We start from the raw sequence: 21,437 nt of genomic DNA, 5'->3' as shown, positions 1-21,437 counted from the left end.
AAAAGTCACCTCTTCAGCCTAAGTGTCCTTAGCTGTTCTGAGACTGACCAATTGACCCTGACATGGAGAATGATGATACTCAAATCAAACTGTAGAGCTTCTATTCGTAGCTTTAAGCCAGCCATTTATAAACCATTCTGCTGCTTCAAATTTGGGCAGGGCAGAGGGAGGCAGTTGACTTACTTGAACATCAAGCTTCTTGAGGACCCAGAACCACCAAGTTCTATCAGTCCATCTTATGCTGCTGCACCTGGTTTTTGTAGTTTCCATAAAAGCATGAGAGCTGATGTATGTTCTGGGTAACTCAACAGAAATGCAGCTGGGGGCAGCCTGTGCCCCACACCAGACTGAATCACCCTGCAACACCACAAGTGCTCAGACTGGCCACTCAGGGTAGCAGAGTCCTGAGCTATTTGCTGCCCTAGATACAAAACAGCTCCGACAAAACCCCCTGCAGCTCGTCCCCCAGCACAAGGGAGGATGCACAGCAGTCACCCTGCTGGTGCTGGGCACCAGGGTGATGGCTGCAATCCAGTTCAAAGGACAAGCCTGGGTTTGCTAGAGAGATGCATGAGATAGCTATGATGCTATGACAAAACTGGATTTAAACCACATCGGTAATTTTAAATTAAGTCCATGTACAGACAGATGCATGATTTTTTTGGTTTTTCATTTTCCAAAGCTTTGTATCATCACAGTCAGCACTATTTGACATCTCTCCCCATGAAGGATACGTATTGGATATTTGTATTAAAAAAAAGCAAAAACAACAAAAACCAAATTAGATCAATAGAAACAGTCATGATGGGCAATGTTTACTTCTGAAGATAAGCATCTACCGGGGAGCAGAGCATGCTTCAGTTCAGTAATCCAACATCACATTTTAAATTTATGAAACTAGTTTTATTTGTCATCCCTCTGTAGCCAATTCCAAGCTGCTGCAAAGTGGATTCCTAATCTCCATCCACTTCCTTTATTTGGTGGCCTGAGTGAGGGGTTAAGTCTGACATGATTTTATCAGCTATTATTGCTGAGCCAAGAAACAAGCAGGAAAGTGCTGCTTTGAGGACAGAGTATGTCTGAGTGATCCTTTCAAGCATGCTTCACAGAAAGACAGTCTCCTCTTACAAGCTACCTGAGCTCCCACAGCACCACACCCTACTTGGAAGGCAAGGATGTCAAACAGGTTGGCTTTCCCCTCTGGGAAGGAGGTGGATCCAGAGCGCTCAGGCACCCTCCTCATTGGGTGCTGCCGCTGCTTCCCCAGCTCTCTGTGCTTCCTGCCTGGACGATAAATAACTTTCTTGGAGCACAGGGGGCACCTAATGTGCTGCTCACGGCTTGGCTCTAGCAGGGTTGCTTGTTTTCATTACTTGCCCTGTAAGCAAGAAGGTTTTTCTCTCTCTTGCAGAGCTTGGGTGTAGGGGTAGGAAACTTTTTTGAACAGAGGTGAATCCAAGTGTCTCCCTCAAACCTTGGCACTGCAGTTGCAATATCTACCATCACTGCTTGGAAAAAACCAACTGGTGCAATCAAGGCACTGCACAGAAGAGCATGGAGAAATTCAGAAGTATTTTTCTTTTGTGCCTTGGCTTCCTCCTAGTCCATGTGAGAGGTAAGTGACATTCACCTTGGCTTATTTCAAAGGCTAGATCATTAAAAAAGAAAAAAAAAACCCTAAAACCAAAAAACCTAAGCTCCCAACCCTTAAAAGAGATGTTTGTTTGTTTAGAAATGCTTGCTAGCTTTTTTTTTTTGGTTTTTTTTGAGCTACTCTTTCATGAGAAGCATTCAAAAGTGTTTATATGTGCTTCACCAGTTTCTAAAGAGATACATGTCTCCTGATTTATTATTCATAATAGCTGTGCTAGTTGAAGTTTGCTTATTATAATTTCTTCTTTTCTTGCTAGTGTTGCTTCCCTAAAATAATTCACAAGCTTAGGCTTGAGTATAAACTTTTTAAAATGGAAGCTGTAAAATGAGAGCTTCCAGGGAAACTTAAGTTTACACAGAGATCTGTGGTCAAACAATGATTTAATGTCTTAAAGCTTTTCTTGATTATTGGTATTTTGAAATCTATGAGTTTTATTGTAAAAACAAATTCTGATGCAGTCTAAAGGTGTTCATGGTTTTATATTGGTGCATATGCTTTAATAATTATAAACTAATATTTCAGTTACCTTAGTAAATGTATTCCACAAGCATACTTTTTCATGCAGGATTAATTAAGAATTTAATAAATTTTGCACATATTTTTTGATGAATGAATAGCAACAGAGAAAATGTAGCCTTTTCATACGGAGTCACTTTACTATATTCAAACATAATTTCTTTCAGCACAATATTCTTTAAAACTTTTGTTGAGGTAAAACCAAATAGAATTATTTTTGTGTGCATCTGCCATGTGGTGTAACCTTTTCTTTTTTGTATATTAGCAATCCTGCAGAAACTTTTTGTACAGTGTTGGCTGCAGGAATAATTCATTAATCACTAGATCATTAATCACAAATACATTAATCACTAGTTCCAAAATAGCAGCTGCTGCTGATCCTCCCACCACCCCTGATTTAAATGAAGTCCCTAGGAGATCTTGCAGTGATGGGCAGTGAAAAACACCTTGTCTTAATTTAGCTTAATAGTTTGATTTTAAGAAATGAGGAATTATTCAGAGGTCTTCAGCAATTAGCGTGGCATAGAAAGAGCAGAGCAGAGACTGTGCTGGCCTGCATGTTGTGTTGTGAGCAGTGATTATTCATGCAGTCTCTCACCTCTTGGCATGCAGACTTTCTTGTTCTGTAGCTGTCATACGTTGAATAGTTCTGTTCAGACAACTTGAGCATGAGCAAGCCAATTTGCATATACTCTGCTATTTTAATTAAAAGGGTAGTTAGCCTAATCATTCTTCATTATACATGCATTAATTTAGAGCCAGTTCAGGCTCTGCTTTGGGGGAGAAGTCACTGCTGAAAGTTGCTGTGGGCTTTGGGCACAGTCTTATGACTCTGGAAACTATTTAATCCACTTTAATTAAGCAAACTTAGTTATTTTAAGTCTGTGGCAACAGCCACTGAATTTTATCATCAAAGTATTCACCATGTTTCAGGGATATTTACAAGAACTTCCTCTCAGACCTAATCAAGACGTGATATGAGAAATGCTTGGCCACATTGGTAAAAAGCTGATCTAAGTACTTATGAAGGGAATGTCTATGGCATGATTCACCCTTTTATAGGCAGTTTAATTCTCTTCTAAATTGTAATCCTCTGTGATAGCATCTATAAACTACCGGACAACCACAGCCAGACCAGATGACATCATTACCCTCTTACCATCCAGCATTTCCTTTATGTTCAATTAACTTGAGTTAGTTAGCTAGACTACCTTGATGGACACATCTTGACAGAAGCATAACAGAGCCAAGAACCATATTGCACAAGGAAAGTGAAATCTGATACAGTTCAGAAACATACATGCTCATTGCAGTATTCAATTTTTAGCTACACTCTAGATTTTGGAATTTCCAGACTTAGGTAGGTTACATGAAGACTCCTATGTATTTGAGCTTCAACAACTAATTGTGAGGCTTTTAGCCCAATCTAAATGAAATAAACTTCATAGAAACTTCTTTCACTGAATTTCATGGGAATATCCCTCATGAGTTCCTACAGCTTGGCTGATCTCTGGTAATTCAGGTTTGGCTGTGTGTACACTGCCCATTTAAGGGCTCAGACACAACTCAGGCTGCTCCCCTGTAACTGAGATCATGAAACTTTGAAACATGGGTCCCACCTGGGCCACAAACCTGCGTGCACTCCTGCAGTGGGGAAGCTGTGCGACCTGGGGGCTCTCCCCGTTATGGACCTGGAAGGCAGCTGAGGCTCCCACTCAAACCTGACTGCTCAGAATGCTCCTCAGGCTCCCAGAGTAGATATAATCCATATATCCATGGTCTTTAAGGTTGACTGATGGATCACATGTTTAGCCAGTAACAAAGACAGTGCAAAGACTGATATGTCTGACATGGTTTACATTTACTCCATCAGGTATTGAATGGTACACAGGTAAAGGGAACAGCATTTGCTAGTCAGTAAACCAAGGACCTCTGTTCAGCTAAGGCTTACAAAGCTTTTGACTCAGTTGTAGTCTCAGTTAATCAGTTGTAGTCTCACTTAATCAACTGTGCCCTTTATGGGGAGAAAATTGTAGACCAGTTTGAATTTGAGACCCTGTGTGACTTAGTGCTGTGAATAATGTAGTTTTCACTGGAGTTAAAAGACAGAACAGGGGAGATGACAAACACAGTCCTGTTTTTTCTTATACAGCTCCATGTATCAGCAGCCCTCACTGTTCTGTGCGAGGTCCCTGTGGACTTGCTGAAGCACTTACAGATTCAGCAGGCAACAAATTCTCTTCTGGTGGCTGCCAAAACTATTTCACTCCCAAGACCTGAACTGCAATTATCCTCAAGCACATCAGTGCTATCAGCTAAGGGTGGAATTGCAGTTTGAAAAATCCACATACCTGAGCTGGTTGAAACACTAACAACGGCAGAACTGTTGCAACATCAGAGCTTGGGAAGAGAAAACAACTGGTGCAGTTACTCAGCTTCTCAGGTTCACTTTTCAAACATTGCTGCCATGCTGCAAGCCTGGCAGCAGTGACCAACCTGCCTGAGTATGTATTATTAACTTAGTTGCACCATCAATTGTCAAACCCTTTCCATCTCATTGCAGGTAATAAAAAACAAATAAATGTCAGAATTCTTTCAAGATTAGAAATCAATATAAATAGACCTTTCTACGGCATTTTTGCCTCATAGTAGGAGGAGATAGATTCAATTTGTTTTGATTAGTCTCCCTTTCCACAGGCTGATATCTATAAACATTATGGGAAAATACTAAAAATACTTAAATCTGACCTACGTTATGGGAAAATACTAAAAATACTTAAATCTTACCAGTAGTCAGATTTACCTGAAGGCAAACACACCATCTCAGCTGAAAGAATGGGCTTGGATGAATTATGAAAATATAACAGTCCCACTTCCACTGAATAAGCATTGCCTGTTATTAATAGATTTTTAATTTGTTAAGAATTCGTGCAAAAGTTAAATCACAGCAATATATTTTCAAAGGGCAACAACGCTACAGAAAAGAGTGAATGCAAAGGCATTAAGTAGGCACTAAGATTAGCAGACAAGTTGAAGTCCTTCCTTACATCCCTGGTCTAATTACACCAGTGGTGAAGGAACCAGGAGCTACTGAAGGTCAAGAGCTCCTTTGCATGCATTTTACCAGTGTACCTGGTGTGAAAGTGGGAAGGGGAACATTAAAACACATTCTGAGAGCAAGAGAAACAGCAAAGCCTGGCATCCCTCCAACTACCTATATTCCATTCAGTTCTCTCTCTTGTCTCCAAACTACTCACTGGAGAAAGTGGGGATTAGCCAGCTGGTACTTAGGCAGCAAGTGGCCACTCTGAAAGCCCAACCCAGCTGTTGTCTGTGCCACACTAAGGATTTCAGTAGGAATGCTCATACAGGTCTCTTGCTTGAGTACAGCTCTCATGTAATGCAGCCTGAGACTCTCAGACCAAATGGCTGGTGGCTTCATGAACCTGTAGTGACAGAGAGAAGCTTTGGATGAAGAGCCCACACCATGGGCTAAGCTCTTCTGCCTCAGGACACAAAGCTGAAAATCTGAGTAAGGTGCACAGGAATATGTATGTTGTTCCTTCCTGGGAGACCTCAATTCTTTTGCTCTGCCTGCAATTTTACAGCACACACCATCTCTTCTACTCTTACTCTCTAGCAAAATACAGAAAATCATATCTGTTTTGTTTTATTTTATGTATGCAGGGCATAACAGATCATAAAAAACATCAGTTATCTTTGAACAGAAAGGCAAATGTAATAGAGCTAAAAGATTTTTGTTTGTGTTTGGTGAGACGATGTTGCACAGAGCTAAAGCAATACTGCCACTCCTACTTTATTAGTGCATCTTAGTTGCTGGTAATTATTTAAATGTATTCCTGTATGAATAAGCAAAAGAGTCCTTTTCATTTCCCCTGCATTTAAACTAAAACCAGAAATGGCCTAGCAAAAAATAAGAAGCCAATAATCAGGTCCATATGTTGTGGTGTATATGCTAGGCCTTGGATCTTAATTATAGATTTTAAGGCATACTCATTCTCCACCCCAGCATCAAGGGGTTGTAATGGCAATCGTTGTTAATGAAACTAAAGGTCCTTGAAGGAAAAACAAGCTACAGTAACATCATCAGGAAATATGGATCATGGGGCTATGACATGAAAGAAATAGTACCTGGTCATCGAGATTTTGTCCAGAGTGCCCACTCTGGGGTGTAAACCTTTGTGTTCTCCCAGAAATGAGTAATTTCCTTTAAACAAACATAATTGCTTCCTGAACAAAGTTGGACCAGGACATGGGTATGTTCCCAGTCCCATGCATGGGAAAATACATACTATTTTCTCATTATAGAGTAAATAGGTTTCTTGATTTCATTATAATCATAAATGGTATGTGCAAAGAATTACTTACGTTTCAGCTAGAAAAAAGCCATAAAATGAGTTTCATGAGTGATTTTGGTAACATATTGTTCCCTTTTATAAAATTTTTGTTCTCATTTTTAAGTCACAGACTTCTTTCTCTGTCTCTTTCAGCTTCATAATGTTTTAAGCACATTGTATTCACAGAACAATTCCTTTTTAATTACACTGAAGAAATCATACTTGTTCAAGTCTTTAAATACTGTAAAATCAACTTATTCTCCCTATCTTTCTCAAAATTAGAAATTAGTTGCTTCTAATTTATTTGTCACACACATAAACTCATCCCAAACCCGTGACTACTAGCAATGCATCAAAAACCAATTAATTTAATCATCTTAATGAAAAAATTATTAATCTAACACAATGCACATAAATGCATTTTAGTTGTGTGTCCAGAAACATGTACAAACACATTCAAACACATTTTCTCGTGGATTTTAGCTTCCTTTTTAATACTAGACTATGCACATTAAAAATCTGAGAAGTTCATTTCATTTGTCGCATAACCTGATCCTCACTTAGAATTATTCATTTTTGCCTTATTGAAATCTGCGTCATTTTAAGAGCCACAAGCTGTGTTCAACTGGAGATTGAAAATTGCAGAGAGATGTCATGGTTGCCTTTTGTCAGAAAACTTGACTGTGTTGTCATGACAAACTGGTAACACTCACCTGCAGAATCCAGCCTTGCTCCGCATGAATTCAACTCAAAAGCTGTGGGACCTCAGACCCTTGTGATCAAACAGATACGTGGTTAAAGGGTGGTGAATCCACTCAACATTTAAATAACAAATTAAACCATGGACAAAAGACGCTACTGTCTGCATTTTAGTGACTGGATATTTGGGTCACATTTTCAGAAAACTAATATTCAAAATTTGTGAACACTAAATGCAGATGTGCCTGAGGACATGAGTTTGCAAGCATTTTCTGAAATTCTCTGTTATAAGTCATGGAGGACCACCCACAAAAAAACATTATTACAGTAATTTTATCTCTTTGTCAAAACACAGATACTCCCAGAAGAAAGGTTAGAAGTAATGCCAAGAAATAGCATACTAGCTAAAAAAGCAGCAATAGCAGAGGTTACTCTGAGATAACACCACCTGCACAGCTAAATCTCTTCACAACTTTATCCAGATTAAAATAAACAACAAAGACAACAGCAACAAACACAAAACTCCCAACCAAATAAAAAAACACAGTAGAACAAAGCTCTTTCTGCCTCACTAAAATTTCTTTCATTCTTGTTATCATCAGTATATTTCCAAGTCTTTCTATTATGGAAGCTGATAAAAAAATATGGAAAATTAATTTATTTTGGTCTGTTTTTTCTGTGGAGAGCTTCACTAATTTATTTGTTTTATCATTTATCTTCAGAGTTCTCTGAAGTGACTGCAGCTCCTATTGAGCTAAATATTTTCTGAGACTCTAATGTGGTTTTGTTTTTAGACTGACCATGGTATGTATAAAGTGTGAACTATTCAGCTATTTAACCAACTATCCTCCTTAAATTAGGCTCTTAAAAATGTCTAGGTACAGTCTCAGAAATGGTAATTAGCATTTAAAATTCTGCTTCACAGAATCTTACTCCTTGTGGTCATTTTTTGATGTTATTATCAGAGGAAGCTGGCATTGAAATCCAAGCAGTCTTTAGGTTTATTGCAGTATAATTTACCATGCTGCACAGATGTCCTCATCCAAACTGCCCATCTGCCAAGGTTTATGTTTACATAGTCAAAGAGATTTCACTGTGGACTCCTGTCTTACTCTCAGGCAGTCATTCTGTGCTGATGTCCTTTTCTTTTTATTGTTTGGTTAATAATTAGAAATATTAAAAAAAAAATCAATCTGAATTATTTTTGAAGATTTTTCAGTCCTCTTTTTTCTCTTAGAATTTCTACAGCTTTCTTCTGTTTCTCACTTGAAGCCTCAAAACAGCACCTTTTGTCTTTTCACACCTTTTCCATAAGAGAACAGACATAACAATAGGAGAGGGAAGTGTTGGTATTGTCCAGAAGAAGGGCAGGTGTCAGTAAATGTTTCAGTCTGTTGCTTTAGTTCTCATGCAATTGAAAGCATCTGGTTGATCGTGCTTGAATTTCATAATCTGATTAGATGCCACCTTCTATTTTTGTTTTTTCCTAACTTCAAAGAAATATTCTACCTGAAAGTTTTCCACAGTTTTCCTTCACAAAATGATTTTGTCACATTCTCTTTGCAGCATTAGGACCTCAGTAGTTTCTTTCCATATTGTTAGTTCCTGCTTGTCATGACCTGTAAAAAGAAGCTGGTTTGGCCAGCTTTGTTATTACAAAATTATTTCTCCTGACTCTTATTCTGATTATGGTTACAAAATTATTCCTGATAACTCACTCTAACAAGAAAAGGTTTTAGCCATTGATTGTGGTACCCTGAGGCAATGGGGTTTGGGTCAGACAGCCTCCTCCAATACTCAGGATGCTGATCAAAAATGAGGATTTTGCCAGAGGTCAAAATCAAAGGACTGTCAAGCTTATGTTGCTTGTACTGTTGGCACCAAAGAAATGCTTCAGAAAAATATAATTTGACCATAAAAGTTAAGGCAATGCCAGGATGTCTGCCTGTGCATAGCGTGTCTGCATCAAGATCAAAGGGTCCCATGGCTGGGGTGACAGCCCTTGGAAAGAAGCTCAGGGCCAGTAAGGGCTGGTGGTACTCAGGGCTCAAACAGAAAATATCTTCTGATGAAGCAGCTGGTTTATTTCATAGATTTATGTATTTAATGGATTCGTATTTAAAAACCTGTCAGAGTCTTAGATTATGGCTTTAATAATGGCTTTAAATTTAAAGAGTAGTTTTAAATTAGATATGAGAAAGACTTGTTTTTTACTGTGAGTGTGGTGAGGCACAGGAACATGTTGTCCAGAGAAGTTGTGCATACCCCACCTTCAGAAGTGTTCAGGGTTGAATATGTCAGTGAACAATCTGGTCTGGTGGAAGGTGTCCCTGCCTGTGGCAGTGAGAGTGGGAAATAGATGGTCTTTAAGGTTCTTTCCAACACAAACCACTCTATGGTTCTATGATTCCATGAATATTATCCACCTGAAGACCCAATCCAAAAGTTATTCAACTTGGCAATGTTGTCTGAGGGGCCAAGGCAGAGGAGGGAGAGGTGGCCAGATGAGGCAGCACTCCAAGAACAAATCAAATAGTAAAGAGATAACCTACCACTCTGCTGGCATTACTGGGAAAGTCTTATGCTGTTACATGTTTTTACTTACCAAACATATTCTTCTTAATATTTCATTGGGACAGTTTTGCTTTAGAAGCCATTCCTACTTTGCATTCCAGCCTTGTTTTATCTCTTCCATCAGACCCCGTCTATAATTAAGTCCAAAGACGTACATTGAAATCCTCGTGGGAATCAAAACATTTCCACTTTATATTCCAGCACTGACTATTATTTGAGGATCACACAGTGTTTCACCACTGATAATTAATCTTTCTGGAAGCTCTTTGACACAGACAAGAGCTATTATTCAGGAACAGTGATTAATGAGAAGAAAGCCATGAAGATGTACAGGACCTGTCAAGATGAAGGAGCTGAGCTGAACCCTGAGCACTGCTGTGCTGACAAACCTCTGGCAGCCTTTTTCTTCCTCAGTTTCTTCACTTGAACAGTGATGCCTTTCTTGCTGTGAAGTGTTCAAGACTTGCCAAGAAAAACTCCTTAATGAACAGTTAGGTATTAAGCCTTTTAGAAGGGATAATAAACATATGCAGAGGCTTACTCGATAGAGCTCAGTAATGCATTTCTGTTTAAGGAAGTCATAGCATGTCATGACTTTTTGTGGATTTGTGTAGGCTGATCTTATGTTTGGAATGCAAACACAAGGATGATGCACCACCCTGGATGAAAACCAGTGGATACATGTTCACCAAGTATGTGCTTCATGAAGCCTGTATATTACAAGGAAAGTGGCAGATTGCACAGTTAAAAGCAAAACTCACATGAATAATTGTGTGTTTTCAGTTCAAAGTCATCTATTTCAGTTTATACATTTAAAATATTTCCCAGTTTTCTTTGCTTGCTAGCTTCAAAAGTACAGATGCTAATTACTCTGCTGTGGCATTCAAAGATATTGTGTTCATCTAACAGAGAACAGGAAGAAATTGTTTTTCCCTTTTTAGCTTTTTTCATTTACAGAGGAAAATAAGTTAGATAAACACATCTTAAAATATTTTACTTATGGCCCATGTTAGAGTAAGAATTAAAAAAACAAAGTTGATTTGTGTTGCAAGTGATCACAAGGCAGGCTTGACATTAAAACTGCTTGCTAAGCTGAGCAAATAAAATAATAATGAAGATATTAAAAAATGTTAATATATATATTATTAAAATAATAATAAATGTTAATATTAATTAATATTAATGTTATTATTAAATGTTAATATTAAAAATATTAATATTAAAATGTTAATATATATATTATATATAATATATATATTATATATATAATATATATATTAATATATATATTATATATATGTTAATATTATATATATATTGTTATATGTTAATGAAGATATATATTATATATATTATATTTATATTATATATACATATAAAAATGCATATATACATACATATATATTTATATATGATATATGTAATATATATCATATGTTTATATATATATAACATATAACATATAAAGTTATTTATATTATATATTAATGAAGATATTAAAACTTCTCACCTAGTGATTTAGGTTCACAAGTACTATGCTGAATGCTACTTTCAGCTGTCTCCTGGCAATAGTCCTGTGCCCTCTAGCAGGCAACTTGTGTTCTTCAAAGGACTGTTTGTACAGCAGCTGAATATGATAACAGAGGAGAGCAGCTTCTCTTTGGCCTACCTGAACAAATAACTTCCTTGGATTAAATGAGCCCATCTCTCACAGTCATTCAGGACTGTGCTGTGCAGAGATGACAGCTGACAACTTGTTCTGTGCCTGCTGCTGTCTGGATGGGTCTTTCTTTTGCCTCTTACTGGTGTTCTGCTTCTGTACTGAGCCCTCAAGTCTGGAGGTGATGGAAACCTGCCTGCTGACTTAGTGTCTTCTGTCACATTCCTTCTAGGTCAAGATGATTTTGATTTAGCTGATGCCCTTGATCACCCTGGTATGTAAATTTTCTATCCTTATTTTACTATGGTATTTACATCTAATAGTAAATCTTAAATCTTTTTCCTTGAGGAATGGAATATGAAGTGGCTACTACTTCTGTTAAAGATACACAGAACTGAAGAATGCTAGGTTTCAATGTTTCTATCATGAAATGAAAATCTTCTTTAAAAAAACAAACAAAAAACTAGATTTGAAAACATATTCCTTCATTTTTGGCTTCTGCTGTGATACATAAAGTTTTATGGAAAGCAGCTCTCTACATTTGCTCATACCTGCTTTGGTTAAGTTGAAGCTGTTAATGTCTATTGGCATGTCATTGTGTCCAACAGATGACATCATCACCAGGAAACCCACAGTGATCAGAAGACCGACAAGACCTGTATACAGTGAGTAATAAATAATGGGTCATAAAACTGATTTTGTGCATGTAGGAAACTTTCACATGAGGCTCTTTATCATATTTGCTGCTGTGCTTTAGCTGAGATAATGTGTGATTAGCAGCTGTCTTCTTAAAGTAAAAGAAGTGCTCTTTTTACAATTACCAGTTACATGTCTTTACTGCTTCCAGTGAGGCAATCAAGCATGGCTGGCCAGTGAGAGTATTTTATTTCCTAAAGTCCTTCTTCACCCTTTTCTAGATGGTTCTGAACTCCCTGGGGAGTATAACAATGGGTAGTTGTTGCTAAAATTGGCTGTTTCTCTACTTTTTTTCTTTATTATCTTTATTTGTTGTATATTTATTCATGATGCTTGATAACAGAGTTGGAAAAGAATCAGAACAAAGACAGGGCTCAACCAGCCACCCCACTCTTTTATAGCACTCTTCTCATTGGTTACAGCTGTGGCCTGTTAAAGTCAGGCCTGTTCCTAATCTTTAATAATTGGCCCAGCTGCAACTCCTTAGGGGTAGGATTACTTTCTACACTATCTTTTTCTTATAGTCTCTCCCCCTACACAGCTGAGGCCAATTACAGCCAGTGTCCTCTGGCATTCCATGCACCTCTGCCTGAGTTAAAGCTCTGCTGTAGGCACCTCCCTTGTGTAGCAAAATTCATCACAACAGTTAGTGGAAGGTAATGTTTATTTACAAAATCTCAATGTGTAAGTTGATATTTACCCACTGACATTGTTCCTGCATTCTGTTTAATTCAGCCATGCCCTCACATCCACCTGCTCATGAGCACCAAGATGTGTGTGCTTAGGTGGCCTGGTGAGCATTGTGGGCAACATGAGACAAAGCTTGCCAGCTTCTGAGCTCTTATCCTGTCTCTGTGCTTCTTCTTGATCAGAAATGACAAGCAGAATCCACAGATCTTTTATATCCTTTAGCAGTAATCAGGTATTATAGAGAGGTCCTTTGCCTCATAATATTTCTCACTCTGGTGCCTCTGAACCCTTGGTCAGGTTGCTGCCCACTATATTTTTTTTCACTTGTTTGGAGTTCACAGGCTGTGTGCACAGACTTATTTTCTGGGTGGATGATCAGAAAAGTAGTGATATGCTGCAACCTTTGGTGTTAGAATGCCTTTCTGCTTTTCCTCTGCTGAGAAGTCATCTGTGCTGTCATCAGAGCACAGGCCTGTGACAGGTAATGGTATTTTTGAAATGCAACTCTCTGCCGAGCAGACACAGGGAGGACCTACACCTAACAAGTACAAACCAAGTCATGTATTATGAATTTGTTTATTTTCCTGCCAGATTTCCTGGTGACATCAAAGCATTTCTGAGTTGTTACTCAAATGAGACTAGATACTGTGCTAAAGCAGCTTCCCAGTCCTCCTAGGTATAAAGAACAGAAGAAAACAGATTTCTGCATGGTGATTTTCCTGTGTTTCAGGAATTCTGACACGTCTATAATGAAAAAAAAAACTTGTCTAATTGAGGATCTATCTAACTGTCTGTGGCAACAAACACTGTTACAAAAATTTAGATAGGTTTTGCTATCCTCTTTGTTCTGATTCACTGTACCACTCCACACATATAAGCATCAAGAAAGGGATTCTTGGAGTGAAAACATCCATCCAATGTATTTCTTTCAGAGCTCACCATCATTCCATACACACCTTAAAATACCACCCACTCACTCATATCCACACCTGCATGTTAGAAACAGAGTTCCTCTTTATGCATCTACAGCTCATGGACAAATTGTTTATTGCATGGGAAGATTCCATCCCAGGTACAGCGAGACACGTGTGTGATGCTGGGCAATGGTCACAGCCTGGTCATTCACTGGGAAACTTTTGCATACAGACATTTAATTCTATCTAAAAACCTTCATGGCTCAGGAAAATAAAAACAGACTGTCTCTCAACCTCAGACAGATGTGTATGATTGCCTGAAGCAAGGGGTCATCCTGACCTTTACATAGATATTTGATTCAATATCTCCCCAAGTAGGTTTATTGCTCCCTCGTATTTGCTCTCAAAATGGATATTCAGTTTTCCTAGTTCAATAAATAACATTTAAGCCAAACATACATATACAAATTTTAACCACAGACATAAATGTTAATTATTAAGTATGTTTTAAAAATTAGTACAGTTACATATTATAACATAGCTTATTTTATTTTTGTATTTGCAGGTATATTAAAGAGGTATTGATTTTGATTCAACTGTAAGATTTATTCTGACATAATTTAAAACTGGAAAAAAACTTTGTATTTTGAATAGAAAATACTGTGCTATTTGTCAATTAGTGTGTGGGAAAATGTTACTATAAGACTTTTCAAGAAAAATGTTATAAGTTATTTCAATTTGTGGCACTGACTTGAAAAAGGTGCTTGTCAAACATGCAGTTGTACACGTTCTAATGAGAAAGCATTTTATTTCCCTCAAGTATTGTGTGTAACTCACTTTTCTATATCTTCCTCCTATTCATTTTTAGACAATGATCTACATTTAGGAGATGCTCTTGGTGGGGGTGAGTACTCCCTTGTTTCCTTGAATACAAGGGGATTTTTTTCTTCCATAGTCTTTTCCTGAACTCTGCCTAATTTCTAAAAAGATATTTCAGTACTGCAGGAGGTGCAATGGTCATGAGAGTTATTACAGCTCATGTACATGCAGCCCTTCTGCCTGAGGCCGTCACAGAGTGGGGACAGCACCTGGTCACCAGTGACCTTTGAGAGCCTCCAGCTGCCCTGCCTTGCATGAACTGAAGTTGGCTGGGGCTTGCTGTACCATGGCAGAGCACCCCAGGCGTGGCTGGGGAGAGCAAACGTCACCCATTCAGCTGGGATGGCTCAGGGTGGAGTCCTCTGACTCCAGCTTGAAGAAGGTGATGGCTGTAGTTTCTTCAGCGACCAAAAATGAGCCTGTTTCAGAGATCAGCACTGGTGAACACAGCTTAAGCTTGAAGCAATCAAGCTGTTGTAACATGCTGTTAACATCCAGATATTCCCATAACACCCAGACCTGACCTCAGAAGTATTCTGAGTACAGTACTGTACAGAGCTGTGCAGACATATGAATCCTTGAGGCTGGGAATTTGTACACCAAATTTCATTTAGTGTGTTTAGAGATATACCAAGCATGTGAAGAACACTAGAAAGGTTCTTGAATACTGCAGTTACCCAAAATGCAATTAGTATTCAATTAAAGCCTAAAATTCCCCTTTAATCACAGCCACACAAAAGAAAAATTGCACAGAACCTCTGAATCAGCTGCAGTGGTCTGGTTTGCACGTGTTTCAGTCTTAGAAAATGACACTTTTGACATTGTTTCTTTTTTTTCCATTTCTAACTTCCCCTGTGGCACTTCATGCCTTTGTATGAATGATATATTAGTCCAGATTTAACAAAACTGGATCTAATTTTGTTAATAAGTCCCATGTTTATAATTTCATTTATTCTTCCCCGTAATAATTCTTCCATTCTTGCAAGCTTTTATTGAGTACTGTTATGAGAGGATAAGTTAAATATGTTGGCTAAAGTATTAATTAATAGCTTAAGTATCTTAACAAAACCACATCTATTCATTCCAAGGATGGAAAATTGTATTTCCATTGTTTTTGATTTCTTTGTTCCATTTTCTGTTCAGGTTCTTAACTGACCTTCATGCATGGTATAATAAGGTTAAAGTTATGTTTCTCATTATCAGTATTTCTGAAGACATTATGTTTTCACCAGCTGTGCCACACAGTATGTCTTTTTATGCTTAGAGAAGACTAAGTGCAGCATCATGATAAAAATTAAATGTGGAATTGGTGGTTTTCTGCTTTTGTGCCACAGTGAGTCTTAGTTCATTACACAGAGCCAGAACAGAGCAAGTCCTTCCTCTGCTGAATATAATTTATTGGGAAAAGTCAGATTCAGCAAAGCTTTATGACTCTACCTAAAATCTGTAGGCTGTAGGCTAAACTCACTTGAGGTTAAGCATATACCTAAATAATTTTCTGGATCAGAACCTAAATGGTGCTCAGAAACAGAAGAATTGTATTTAGCAGCTAGGCAAGAAGAAAACATAAAAAAGGGCATCTGGCATGGTTGGAAGGTGAAAGATTTAAAGAGAGGGGGGAAATTGCTATTTATTTCTGTGACCTAATTTTGATTTATGCAGAGAAAAATCCACTGTCTGGCATTTTTAAGAACAGTTGAATACCTTGTTGAATTGGTTGACTAAAGGGTAGCAAGAGAAAACTGACTCTATACACACAGAGCAGCAAGCCTAGATATTAAATTTGGCAGGCTTTGATCTGGGTGAGCTCTTCAGCATTGTATATGCAGTTTGGAAACTGCCTTTAGTTTCAGATCTCCTGCTCTGCCCAATGCATCTCTTTCTAATCCTTTGGCAAAAAATTAAGGTTAAATGCTAGCACAAAGTTCTGAACAACAGCAAAGCTGAAGTCTGAGATAATTTTGCACTGTTCAAGAGCAGAAAATTCATTATGCATTAGATAAATTCAGCATCTGTTAAATGAAACTAATCTGCAGGCCTTATTAAAACCTGCTGATGGCAATGAGATAACCTGCTGCTTCCTGCCCAGCCTAGAACACAGTTTCTCTGTTGGCTCTGAATAACTGCACCACTGACACCCAGAGTGACTGACACATCTTGCCCCCCAGCTGCCAGCTTTAATCAATGTTAGCACTTGCCAGATATATGTAAAATATTTTCCCTCAATGTTTTTTGTGAATTCTTCTCTTCTTTCGAAAATATTCCCTATTCACTTCCAAGTCAGTTTTTATAGCTAGCTATTTGTTGATATAGTGCTTAAATCTTCTTAACTACTGAAAAAGCCCTTTTATTAATTCATGGGAGGGCAAATTAGAAATAGGTATAAAATGCTTTTATTTAAAGTTCCCAGTTTTGCCTGTTCAATCATCTAACAATATTAATTATCAATAGGTGACATCTCAAGAAAACCTTTATACCCACCTCTTCCACCACGCCCAGGAAGCTATGGCAATTCTGGTAAGACTACTTGCTCACAAGAAAATGTAGTGCTATCAGCTGTTCAGAGCAGACATTTTGAATACTTTAATCTCTTATTTCTCTAGTAATAGCATTTATCATCCTTTTCCCACGTCTTCCTTTTGTAATCATTGTTTGTGAGCCAGGGGTGAGAAAGCTTTTTTCTGAATGTTAGTGTTGATACCATAAAGTTTTTCTGTTTGTTCAAAATGTGGACACTGCATATTAAGTGGCATGAGACTAACATTTAATCTTGTTTGTGTTTTCATTTTGGGCGTGTATACACTGAACTATGCAAAGGCTCAAATTTGACATCTAGCCACAGGGCAGGGATAAACCTGTGCTCAATCAATTTGAGATGTGCATCTGAGATGGCCCTGGGGCATACACCAGATGGGGCTGGGCAGCCTGTATTGCTTTTGAGTTTGGTTCCAGACACTTCCTTAAATAAAGTAAATGTGGTATATCTATTCTGGCTGTCACCCTGCACCTGTACAGTCCATGGCTGTAGTGGTGAGCCATGGACAGGTCCTTCTGGAGTCCTTCCTGGAAAGGACCCACTGACTCTGCTTCAGGGGTCACTGGCACTCAAGGTGCCCATATTGTACAAGGATTTGTGTTACTGGGAGCTCAAGCCCACATATCCCACAAGTGCCCAAAACAGACACAGAATACATGGACACCAATGTGTCTATGTATTCTGTGTCAGTACTTCAGCTTTCAGGTGAATTTTGGTAGGTGACTGTTCAGTGTAAGACATGTGACCCATCCACCATGACGAGGCTGGGATTTCAAAGGTCCCTCACTTTTCCCTAGAACGCTACAAAAGGAGTGGACAAGCGAGCTGAAGGGGTTACCATTGTATATCATTTTGAAACTGGAATCTTTATCTTGCAGGAGGTTTTGATGACTCAGATCTGATTGGTGGAAAGCCTTTACCACCAGGTAACATTTGCCTATTTCCCTTCCAACGTGATCCTAACACCTGTAAATTGGAGCAGGTTGGTTTTGTTTTTTGTGGTAATCTGTCTCTGGAGGTATAGGACCACACTGCACTTTTTTATTTAGGTTATTATCCTTCATGAAAAAAACATGGGTTTAAGCCTGAAGCTAGAACTTGAAACATATTCCAAAACATTTTTTAGATGTCAGAAGCCTGCAGGTTTTATCCCTTTGAATTCAGCAAGGAAAGTCCAAAAACAAGGGGTATGCTGAAACAGATGGACCAAGACTTAAGATCTTGATGTAAACTACTGATAAATGAGCTGATTGTCTGGGAGTAGAGAAGAGATAGAGTATTCTGTCCTCCCTGTGAAATCAGCTTGATGTAGCCTGTTACAGATGGTCCTTCTATTAGATTATAACATTCTTCCCCAAAAAGGAAGTTTCAAGAGAATGAGCAATTATTCCTCTGGCCAGCACAGCCATCAGTGGGGAGTGGAAGGGGAGCTCCTCTCTTGTAGTGTTGTTGGGCCACTCTTTTTGCCCTTTGTACATCACGCTTTCCTGAGTAAAGACTTAGTTCTCAAAACAGGATGACAAACATTTCTTTGATGAAGCTTCACCCTCTATTCCAGGAGATCAGGAGCATCATTTCAATCATGGAGGGAACACAGGTATAGTAAATAATTTACATTATTCTGCAGTTGATTTCTAATCTTTATGAAATACTGAAACAATTACAGCCTTACAAAGTAGCAGATATAATAAATTAGGCTTTAACACATAATTTTCACATCAGCTGTAATATAATACAATTTTTTATTCATCTGCCTAATTCTATAGTTTCCCCAAACTATTTTCATAATTTGGTAAAGGCACTCTTTAGTAGACTATATACTTCAGACAAAGCATTTAAGTGCCTCTGAAAAAAAAAAAAAACAACCACACCTTCTCTTTCCACAGATTCAGGTCTAATTGCTGGAGTTACATCTCCTGTAATTTCTGCTTTTGTGATACTGATTGTTGGATCCATAGCAGCCTACACCGCTTACAAGAATAAGAAACTCTGTTTCAAACCACGTGGTAAGGCCCAAACAGTTTTCCACTGATTTAGTGGTGAAGTTGGTGGGAACTTGACAAACAATTGTCTCTGCCAGCACAGAGATGCCTGGCAGTTATGGCTCTGTGTGAAATCAGCCAGGGTGGCCTAGATCAGTCTCAGAAAAGCTGGCAAAGAACACTCACAGTGGAAATACTCAATGTTCAATTTTCATTTTTCAGGTGGGGCTGCAGTGTAAAGAAGAGTTGCTGTCTGATCACAGGCTCCTTTGGTTGGTGACACTCTACACTGCCATTCTGACAGAAGAAAATCTTCCCCTAACGAATGTTTTCTTGAGACATTGCAATCCTGCTCTCTCTAACCTGATGTCACTTTTGCACCTCAAGATTTATGTTATCAAAAATATGCTTAAGGCATCCAGGGATTGTATTGCACTCTCTGACCTGCATTCATAAAGGCCGGATACAGATTTTGACTCAGAAGTTATCATAAACAACAAAGAAATCAAGTCTGATATAAGCTAAAAATCAAAGGATTCAGGTTTGTGAGGATTCGAGTCACCAAACACTTTTTTTTTGTTTTCAAAATTAGCCAAAAAAACTCAGTCCTTCTGATAGAATAGGAATAAGGAGTTTGCCATTTCCTTTCACACCTGTTGGGTTTCTCCAGTATATTTCTGTAATGTTTACTATGTTTAAAGAAAATTTGTAGTTGTCTAAAGGATTAAAAATTTGAATGCCTTTACTTTGTGTTTATGTCTGAATTTTAGCAAAGTGAAAGGAAGTCTAGCTAGAAAATTAATTCTTAATTTTACAATATACTGAAAAGATTATGTACATTGATAAACCACTGTTTAAAATGAAACAGAGAGGAATACATGCTAATTTTATTTATTTATTTATTTTATTGATTAATTACTGAACTGGTGTTTAGCTCTTCTCAGGAACTAGAATTTTACATGAGTTTCATTTCTGTTCTTGAAAACTTAGGCCTGACTCTAGGAACCTTTGAAGGTACTAATCTAGAAAGATTTTTTTTTTAAAATATTATTTATAACTTCTGAAAAGGGAAAATGTGTACAAGGATTTTTCTGATTCATTTAGAATGAGTTTGGGATGCTTCAATCTCTAAAATCTAAGTCACAATGACTTCTGAGCTTCATATTATGTGGAGATGTGGTTGACATAGTTTTTCTAGTTAGACAGTTCCACTTCTTTCCTTCATTCCTGAATGCCCTTGCTGTGCTAACAATATCCTCATGTAGACAAACCTATAATGAAAATTGACACCTTTCCTGTCTCTCTGCCTTCATTTAGCTAACTGGATCAACAAAAAAATAGCAAGTGAATGAAATACAGATGAGAGTTGGCAAAACTAGCAGTTTACTGACATAATTCTGCAATAGAGACATTTTAACTGACATTTAAAGCATAAGGAAATTGGTGTGGTTTTGTCCTCATTTTATATCCAAAGCATGGATTTGTTACTGCAATCCCACATATATGGAGGTGAATATGATTTTGTGCTTATTACATCATTGAGAGGAAGGCATATACTAAAAAAGTAATTTTTCATATAATAAAATGCTGTTTATCTGAATTATATTTTCAATAGATATATATCAGTTGCTTGCTTAGACTACCACTTTTTTTTGATCCTGAAAAAAATTATAATGTACATCAGTTTAAACATAGAAATATCTCAACAATATACAAACAAATGAACAACTTTGTGGCTATCACTTTCAACTTATAAATGAGAAAAAATATTTTTAACATGGCTTTCAAGGACATTTAGTATTAATTTTTAAATATTAATTTCCATGTTAAGAGTTAAAACAGATTGTTGTATATTTTGTCGGACAGACATAAAGATTTGATTAATGAAATGACAAGTATTTTGGTGTTACAACTTCAGTTGTTTGTCCCACCATGAAAATATATATTTCACTTCTTTCTCTTCAAAATTTTCAATAAATAAAACTGTGTTTTATCTAAGATGACCCAGGTTTTGTTTGTTTTGTTTGCTACTTTCTGGGACATATGAGGATTGATGCATTCTGTATACAAGTTCAAATATGTCCCACTAGAGAAAAGGAAATGCTTCAAACTAAGGAAAAATTATAGGAAAAAAATGAAAACAACTATCTATTATTTTTCTCTCTCTCCTTTTTTTTTACTAAGTGTCTAGAGAAGTATCTATGTGCAACATTTTTAGTTTAGCTATACTATGACAATTTATTTTAAATTGTTCATAATATTTTCAAAATAATTTGTTA

At 37.5% G+C, this 21,437-nt stretch overlaps 1 protein-coding gene across 1 annotated transcript; it reads left to right on the top strand.

The window, feature by feature from the left end:
- The first annotated feature begins 1,326 nt into the window (after nucleotides 1-1,326).
- On the top strand, nucleotides 1,327-21,161 carry XG (Xg glycoprotein (Xg blood group)). The gene is made up of 9 exons (XM_058800093.1): nucleotides 1,327-1,615; nucleotides 11,694-11,735; nucleotides 12,070-12,126; nucleotides 14,630-14,665; nucleotides 17,092-17,157; nucleotides 18,055-18,102; nucleotides 18,735-18,773; nucleotides 19,063-19,182; nucleotides 19,381-21,161. The coding sequence occupies exons 1-9, from the start codon at nucleotides 1,555-1,557 to the stop codon at nucleotides 19,395-19,397; spliced, it is 486 nt and encodes a 161-aa protein (XP_058656076.1). The 5' UTR covers nucleotides 1,327-1,554; the 3' UTR covers nucleotides 19,398-21,161.
- Nucleotides 21,162-21,437: the final 276 nt, after the last annotated feature.

This window comes from Ammospiza caudacuta, chromosome 2 (genome assembly GCF_027887145.1).
Source record: "Ammospiza caudacuta isolate bAmmCau1 chromosome 2, bAmmCau1.pri, whole genome shotgun sequence".
Lineage (NCBI taxonomy): Eukaryota > Metazoa > Chordata > Aves > Passeriformes > Passerellidae > Ammospiza > Ammospiza caudacuta.
The sequence above is the reverse complement of the archived record's forward strand: the minus strand, read 5'-3'. Positions and strand labels throughout refer to the sequence as shown.